Below are 9,041 nucleotides of genomic sequence, written 5' to 3' on the forward strand. Positions count from 1 at the left end.
TTTTAATTCAATTTTAGTAAAGATAGATATTCATCACCATTTCCTAAAAACCTCATTCAACTAACTGCTGCCTTGTCTTAGAATGTTCTAAAACCATGTCATTTATCCCAATGTGACTTCCTAAAAAAACATTCCTTTGCACCAGGTTAAGTGGCTCATGCCCACATACCCAGTGATTTGGGAGGCTGAGGCAGGTCTGCACATTCAAGGTCAACCTCAGCAACTCACACCCTGCCTCAAAGAGAGCTAAGACTGGGCAGAGTGGTAATCGCTTGTAACCCCAGCTACTTGAGGTCTAGGATTGCCAAATTCCTCAGCCTGGGCAATTTAGCAAGACCATCTCAAAATTTAAAAACTTTAGGCCAGGTGTGGTGGTGCACACCTGTAATCCCAGCAATTTGAGAGGCTGAGACAGGAAGACCAAAGTTCAAAGTCAGACTCAGCAATTTAGTAAGGCCCTGAACAATTTATCAAGACCCTGTCTCAAAAAAGTCTGGGGATATGGTCCAGTGGTAGAGCCCCTGGGTTCAATCCTGGTACTAGGTGATAATAAAATAAAAAGGGCTGGGGATGTAAGTTTGGTATAGTGCACCTATGTTCAATTTTTTTTTTTTTTTGGTATATAGCACCTTTTGAGAGGCTGGTCTTGAACTTGTGATCCTCCTGCCTCAGCCTTCAGAGTGGCCTGGGTTATAGGTATGTGCCCAATCCCTTTAAGTAGAAATGTGCTATAAAGGATATATAAGACAAAAAAAAAAATCAATTTGCTTTGGATAAATGCCATAAATGTGCCAAAGCTCTACCAAAATCACATTACCCACAGGAACTCCTCTTAAGATTCACAATTCATCAATCCAAACGAATGGTTACTCTTTTTATGATCCCATTTCAAATACATAGGCCTACTTTGTGCTTAAATTGTACCTAGTAGCCACTCAATGTCAAAAATTTCAGTACTGGCTATATTACCAAAACCAAGAAAAACACTCAAATTCTGAGGGGTGTACATTTTATTGGAAACCTTAAATACTCTTCAGACAGAACATAATGTCTTCAATCAAGGCTCTTGTGTGGCCACACAGAAAACTGTGGTTTTAGGATTACAGGCAAGGAGAGGGACAATACACTGGATGAGTGCTTAGTTTGGCAAGAGGACCTCTCATGATGAATGTTCCTCAGCCAGTTTATCAGCTTTTGCCACAGCTTCTTCAATGGGTCCCACCATATAGAAGGCCTGTTCTGGGAGATGGTCATATTCACCTACATGGAAAAAAAAAGTCCAATTAGTAATAAGTGGAGGGATTATCAACTTTAAGCAGTATGGTACACATCTCACCATTTGAGGCCACCAGTCAGACCTTCCAATTCACGCCATCTAAGAAAACTTTTGTTGGGGCAGGGGGAAAAAAAAACCCTCACAAGTCAAATTCAAAAGAAAACACACCGCTGTAATACCAGTTATTCAGGAGGCTGAATGAGGCTGAAGGATCACAAGTTCAAGAACAGCCTCAGAAACTTGTAGAGAACCCTGTCTCAAAATTAGAAAATTACAAGGGCTGGGAATATAACTGTGGTAGAGTACCCTGAGTTCATCTCTACTACCTCCAAACTTGTTAAAAAGACATGATTTAGTATGGATTAAGAACACATGAGGGGCTGGGGTTGTTGCTCAGTGGTAGAGCGCTTGTCTAACACTGGATGTGAGCCTCAGCACTGCATAAAGTAAAGGTACTGCATCCATCTGCAACTAACAAATACAAACAACAACTACAACAACAACAACACATGAGCCAGGGCTGGGGTTGTGACTCAGTGGTAGAGCACTTGCCTAGCATGTATGCATGTATGAGGCACTGGGTTCAATTCTCAGCACTGTATATAAATAAAATAAAGGTTCATCGACAACTATGTAAGTGTATATATGTGTTTAAAAAAAAACACGTGAGCCAGTAGCAGTGGCACATGCCTGTAATCCCAGTGGGAAGTTGAGACAAAAGGATCATAAGTTCAAAGCCAGCCTCAGCAATGGAGAGGCCCTAAGCAACTTTGAGATCTGCCTCATAAAAAAGAGGTTGGGGATGTGGCTCCGTCTTAAAGAGTGCCTTGGGTTCAATCACTGGTACCAAACAAAACAAAACAAAAATTACCACCACCACAAGAAGGGGGCACGGGGATGTGGCTCAGAGACAGAGTACTTGCAGAGCAGGCACATCAGACCTTCAGTTTGAGCCCCAGTACTGAGGGAGGGAGGGAGGGAGGGAGGGAGGAAGGAAGGAAGGAAGGAAAAGAAAAGAAAAGAAAAGAAAAGGGAGGAAGGAAGGAAGGAAGGAAGGAAGGAAATACGGTTTGGAATCATATAAACCAAGTTCGAATTCTGGTTTTGCACTTTTCTGGTTATATGATATTGGGATATAATTTATTTTTATTTTCCTGTGCTCCAGTTTCCTCACTGTAAAACACAGTAATAATGCTTTCACTTAGAAGAATAGCTGCAATTGAAAAGGAGCTAGAGAGCCAAGTAATATATGCCATATTCTCAAGAAGTAAACCAGGTATAGTGGTGCATGCTATAATCCCAGATGCTTAGGAGGATCAGATGTTTGTGGCTAACTTGGACAACTGTCCAGAATAAAAACAGCTGGGGATATAGCCAATGGTAGAGCACTTGCCTAGCACAAGCGAGTTTCTGGGTTCAATTCTGAGTACCCAGGCCTCCCTCCCCACCACCACCACACACACACAAAGTAAACATATATTTTAAATAAAACTGGTAGGAGGTAGCTTAATTTCTCAGTAAAAAAAAATTAATATATGGTTTTTAGAATGGGAACACAGCACGGAGAGCATTAAAATTTCAGTTTTTCAGCTTTATACTCAAAATTCTCACCTGCCAAAATCTGCTGGAATCCTTTGATGGTCTCCTTCAGGGGTACCAGCTTCCCCATATGACCTGTGAAGACCTCAGCAACCTGGAATGGCTGAGACAAGAAACGCTGTATTTTCCGTGCACGGGATACAGTCAACTTATCTTCTTCTGAAAGCTCATCCATACCCAGGATGGCAATGATATCCTGGAGGGATTTGTAGTCCTAGGAGAAAAAAGATAAAAAAGTCTAAGCAAGTATTCACATTCCTTTAATTTTATTAGACAAAAACCTAAGAACTGAAACAAGCTAAGAGGGGAAATTAATGCTTGGGATAGTAAGGGTCCTCAGCCAAGTTCAGTGTCTTGTTCTCCTTAATCTACTTAATCTTCCAAAGCCTAAGTACCTAGAAACCTAGAAGAGACCTCATTAACACCATGGATTTTCCTTGCTCCAAAAGAAATCACTCCTACTAAGAAAGATTTAGTCGTATTATAGTTTTCAAATTCCCTCCATAACTTTATGGTCACTGGTGACAATATAATCACCTGCAGGATCTTTTGTACTCCACGGGCAACATCATAATGCTCACTGCCAACAATGTTGGGATCCATGATGCGAGAGGTGGAGTCCAGAGGATCCACAGCTGGATAGATACCCAGTTCAGCAATTGCACGAGACAGCACAGTGGTAGCATCCAAATGGGCAAAGGTAGTGGCAGGGGCAGGATCAGTCAAGTCATCGGCAGGCACATAGATAGCCTAAATTGAGTCAAGAATCCATTTAGAGCAGCAAGAACCAAAGTAATTCCATTTAAGCCATTCCCCTTACTTACATTCCCCTCTTTTATCACCTCCCTCCCTCTTCATAGCATTAAATATCCACCTCAAAAGAGCTTCATACCTAATACCTGCCATGAGTTCACAAGATTATCTGGTCCTTCTAAGCCATAATGGAAAAATTTCCATTGTCACTACTTTTGTTCTTAATCCTACATTTTAACTCTACTGTAATAATACCAACTTTTACAAACTACAAAACAATAACAAAAACATCGTTCTGCACCACTGCAATAATTTATTAAAATGATTCATGATATAGCTGGGTGTGATGACACATGCCTGTAATCCCAGCAACTAGGGGGACAGGGGCAAGGCAAGAGGCTTATCAGTTCAATGCCAGCCCCAGTAAATTATCAAGGCCCTAGGCAACTTAAGTGAGAGCCTCAGAATGTGGCTCAGTGGTTAAGTGCCCTTGGGATCAATTCTCAGTACCAAGAGGGAAAAAATTACTCATGAGGGTTGAGACAGCTCAGTGTTAAAGGGTGTCTAGCATGTACAAGGCCCTGCCTGAACTTGATCCCCAGTACCAAGAGGGGGAAAAAAAAATCATGAAACTTACAATTTAGCCCCATGTTTTAAAATAATTTTGCTAAATGTTACCACCTATACATGTTTAAATTTTGTAGTACATTAACTCTGTAAATATTTAAGTCAATTTCCATATAGTTTGAGACCTCCTTTAAGCTGAAAACCAATACTTTATGATTTGTTTACATGTATATCTTCAATTACTTTAGATTTTTTTTTTTTTTTTTAACCTTTCAGGATCTTATATTTATTTTTTTTCTTCTTTTGGTACGGGAGATTGAACTCAGGTGCACTCAATTCAGGGAGGCTGAGGGAGAAGAATCACAAGTTTCAGCCACATCCCCACCCCTACTTTGTATTTTATTTAGAGACGATCTCACTGAGTTGCTTAGCATCTTGCCACTGCTGAGGCTGACTTTGAACTCTCAATCTTCCTGCCTCAGCATCCCAAACTGCTGGGATTACAGGCATGCACCTGGGCACCTTTCAGGATCTTTAAAATGCAAAAAAGAATTTTACACATTATTCTAATTCATGAACCCAGCCCACCATTTAAAAGACCTTTATGATGGAATGAAGTAGCATACCTCTCTCTACATACCTTTATATAAATGAAACCTTCATCCACTTACTTTTTCTTACCTGTACAGAGGTGATAGATCCCTTCTTGGTAGTGGTGATTCTTTCCTGCATAGTACCCATGTCAGTGGCCAGGGTTGGCTGATAGCCTACAGCAGAAGGGATTCTGCCCAATAAGGCAGATACCTAAGAGAAAAAAAGAACAAAGGTTTTAGGTGTCTAAATCTTTAGCTTGGTCTACACAATGTCACAGAAAAGCCCATTGAACCTCTCAAGGATGCCCTCTCACCTCTGAACCAGCCTGGGTGAAGCGGAAGATGTTATCAATAAACAGCAGTACATCTTGACCTTCTTGGTCTCTGAAGTATTCAGCCACAGTCAGTCCAGTCAGAGCTACCCGGGCTCGAGCACCAGGTGGTTCATTCATTTGACCATACACCAACGCTACCTGCAGTAATCATATAGTCAGAAAACCTGAAACAGGAGTATGAAAGTCACATACCCAAGATCCCCAATCAGGGAGAAACCATCGCAGATTCTCAGATGTCAACATTTTTGTTTGCAAATTTCTTTTCCCTCTTAGATATTCAGTTCAAAACAGAAAAACAATTTTTTGCATTAAAAAGGGAAAAATTCCTAAAGTTGGAAGGAAATACCTTTGGAAGCAAAAACAAAACAGTTAACTCGGGGCTGGGGATATGACTCAGTTGATAGAGTGCCTGCCTTGCAAGCACAAGGCCCTGGGTTCAATCCCCAGCACTGCAAAACAAAAAAAACAGTTAACTCAGACATGTGAACCACCTCCAGCCTCCCCTCAACAATGAGCTTTCAAATGACAGGACTTTCTACCAGAAAGAAAAACCTAGAGCTAGGTAAGCAGTTCAGTGGGAGAGTGTCTGCCTAGCATGTACAAGGCCCTGGATTTGATACCATGCATAACACACACACACACAAAGTCTAGCTGGGCACAGTGGTGGATGCCTGAAATTCAAGTAACGTGGGAGGCTGGGGGAGAAGAATCACAAGTTTCAGGTCATACTCAGCACCTCAGTGACAGCCTGTCTCAAATTAAAATATTTATCTATTCATTTATTTAGGTACCAGGAACTAAACCCAGAAGCGCTTTCCCACATCCCCAGCCCTTTTGTATATTTTATCTAGAGATAGGGTCTCAGTAGTTGCTCAGGGTTTCTTGAAATTGCTGAGGCTGCCTTGAATTTGTAATCCTCCTTGCCTCTACCTCCTAAGTCACTGGAATTACAGGTGTGAGCCACTCCAACTGGCTCAAAATTTAAAAATTTTAATAAGAGCTGGGGACGTAGCTCAATGGTAAAGCACACTTAGGTTCAATTCCAAGTACCGTCTTAAAAAAGGTTTTAGCTGACTAAAGTTTTCTGGCACAACTACTATGTGAACTTCAGTCCATCAAGTGCTCACCTTGGAGGTAGCATCTTTTAAGTTTATAACACCAGATTCGATCATTTCATGGTATAAGTCATTGCCTTCACGGGTTCTCTCTCCAACACCAGCAAACACAGAGTACCCACCATGGGCTTTGGCAACATTGTTAATTAACTCCATGATCAGCACTGTCTTGCCAACTCCAGCACCACCAAAGAGCCCTAGAAGGGATAGAGAAAAAATATTTAAAAGTTCTAACATTCCCAAATTAAGTAAACTTCAAAATATTTTGCTTTCTTCCATCTTTTCCCTTCTCAGGAATGGTATCTGGCTTCAGCAAACTCAGAAGAACGAAAGTCAGAAGCTACTCATCAGTGAGGGAAAGATATCAAAACCAACTCAAGTTGGTATAATTAACCCCCTTCCCATATTAGGTTTGGATAATATGTACCCACCACTAACATACCAATTTTGCCACCCTTGGCATAGGGAGCTAGCAGATCCACAACCTTGATACCAGTCACCAGAATTTCCTGCTCAACACTCATCTCAATGAACTCAGGAGCCTCAGCATGAATAGGAGCAAATCTGTTAAGAGGAGAAAAGAGCATCACCATCTACACTGACTTTGTTGAAAACAACTTAAGTCTTAAATATCCCTATCAATTCTCAAGTCCAATCTTTCCCAGAGGATCTGGTCTACATTATAGTGAAGTTGTCATCTAGTATCTAACTTTACTCTCTGCAATAAAGACTTCATCTCAGAACAAATAATCCCATTCCCTGACAACTTTATCAAAATTTCTCCTTTTTCTAAACAGTCCTTCATATATCAATAGGAAAACAAAGCCATGCAAGTTTTTAAAAACCCTTAACCTATGCCATAAACCTAAGCCTTTTTAATAAAATGGGATCGTAAGTATCAGTTCTCAACTGTGTATCAGAACTGTGTATCCTTAATTTTTTCAGAAAAAGTCATGTTATTTATTTATTTATTTTTGGATTATTATTTTTCAATTGTTCTAATTAATTATACATGACAGTAGAATGAATTTTGATACTTTGTACACAGTATTTATTTTTTGGTACTGGAGACTGAACCCAGGGGTGCTTTATCACTGAGCCAGTCCTCTTTATTTTTTACTTTGAGACAGGGTCTCACTAAGTTGCTGTGGCTGGACTTGAACTTCCTTCTTCCTCAGCCTTCCTCATTGCTGGGATTACAGGTCTGTGCCATGGTGCCAGGTGACATCACGGATTTTTAACCACATGAGCATTTTAAGTATTCTGTAGGAAAATCTTGCTTTATTACATGACACCTTAATGTGTAAAACTCCCAAGAAAAAGCAGTTCCTTTGTGAATAGATGCAGCAAGAGGAACTTACTGTTTGGTTTTGATAGGACCTCTTTCATCAATAGGTTCTCCAATGACATTCATGATTCTGCCCAAGGTCTCAGGACCAACAGGAATTTTGATTGGTGCACCAGAATCTAAGACTTTCTGACCTCTAACCAAGCCTTCTGTTCCATCCATAGCAATGGTTCTTACTGTGCTCTCACCTGTCAGATAAATGCATTTCAAGGTTTTAAGAACAAGATGGTATCATAATACTTAACAAAAAGTGTAGCTGGTATGAAAGACCTGACTAAGTCAATCAAGGCTCCTTCTCAGTATCTAAATGTGGCTTCAGCAAACTCAGAAGAACGAAAGTCATTTTGATAAAATCATCACAGAAGGGAGATGGCCTGATTTCTGCGCTATCTGAATTAAACAGTATTCTCTATTCTTAAGCATTCTACTTACCCAAATGCTGGGCCACTTCCAAAACCAGCCTGGTATCTCTGCCTTGCACTTCCAGGGCATTTAGGATAGGTGGTAATCCCTCATCAAACTGGACATCCACTACTGCACCGATGACTGCCACGATGCGCCCGGTGGCCGGGCCTGCCTTTGGCGATGGAGATGTTTGCGCTGCATAGTCTCTGGCTAATAGAAAAAAAAAATACATTGGAAGGAGAGGGACTCGGCACATAGAAAGCATCTACAACCCACAAGAGGAGGCGAATTCAACCCAGGCTGGGCCTCCTTCCGCTTGAACGGAAAGCGCGGCCAGAGACTGGGCCACGCAGCCATTGAGAACGCGACTGCAGAGCTTTCCATGTACATGCACAAAAATGCATTATTCGTGACTGCAATATCATTATGCCATGGAGAAGTCAACGCACCTGCTCCCACTTTTCCGTCACACAGAGCCAAATCTCCAAAAAGGGGTAGTACTTAAGTTGAAGAAAGCTCCAACAGGCAATCTATTCTAGTTTTCCCACCGTTAAAGAGCACTACAAATCTTTTTGCACTACGAATCACGTAGGCCCAAGCTACGATCGGTCCCAGGGTCAAGGTCATAAGGAGGCAGAGTCGAACGGGAATCCTACAAGAAACCACTTACCTGGCTGGACCGCTGCCGAAGCGGCCCGAAGTAAAAGCTGGGCTTGGGGTAGCGACGCCGAAGGGCTGAGTCCCCGCAAGGCCCCGGAGGCCGACGCGGCGGCCACACGACCTACAAGACTCAACATGGCGGAGTCCGGGTGGAGACTGAGTGCGGCAGCGGTCCCCGCCGCCTGCAACCCAGCAGTTGGGGCGAGGTCTACTCGGCTGTAGACCCATCCATTGGATAAATTTACTGCTCATCATTCTTAACTCTGTTTCTATAGGTTAATAAGCTTTCACCTTCTAAACCATTGGTCAAAACGGGGCTAATCAGAAACTGCTTCTATTATTGGAATTGCAGCCCTCCGAGCCTTGAAACCTAATTGGACCATAGAAATG

At 41.8% G+C, this 9,041-nt stretch overlaps 1 protein-coding gene across 1 annotated transcript; it reads right to left on the bottom strand.

The window, feature by feature from the left end:
- Window positions 1-992: 992 nt before the first annotated feature.
- On the bottom strand, window positions 993-8,822 carry ATP5F1B (ATP synthase F1 subunit beta). The gene is made up of 10 exons (XM_079140556.1): window positions 8,662-8,822; window positions 8,019-8,201; window positions 7,600-7,774; window positions 6,681-6,802; window positions 6,251-6,435; window positions 5,103-5,261; window positions 4,877-4,999; window positions 3,413-3,625; window positions 2,888-3,089; window positions 993-1,260 (listed from the first exon to the last, which is right to left on the bottom strand). The coding sequence occupies exons 1-10, from the start codon at window positions 8,786-8,788 to the stop codon at window positions 1,160-1,162; spliced, it is 1,590 nt and encodes a 529-aa protein (XP_078996682.1). The 5' UTR covers window positions 8,789-8,822; the 3' UTR covers window positions 993-1,159.
- Window positions 8,823-9,041: the final 219 nt, after the last annotated feature.

This window comes from Sciurus vulgaris, assembly GCF_902686455.1.
Source record: "Sciurus vulgaris genome assembly, chromosome: 5".
Classification (NCBI taxonomy): domain Eukaryota; kingdom Metazoa; phylum Chordata; class Mammalia; order Rodentia; family Sciuridae; genus Sciurus; species Sciurus vulgaris.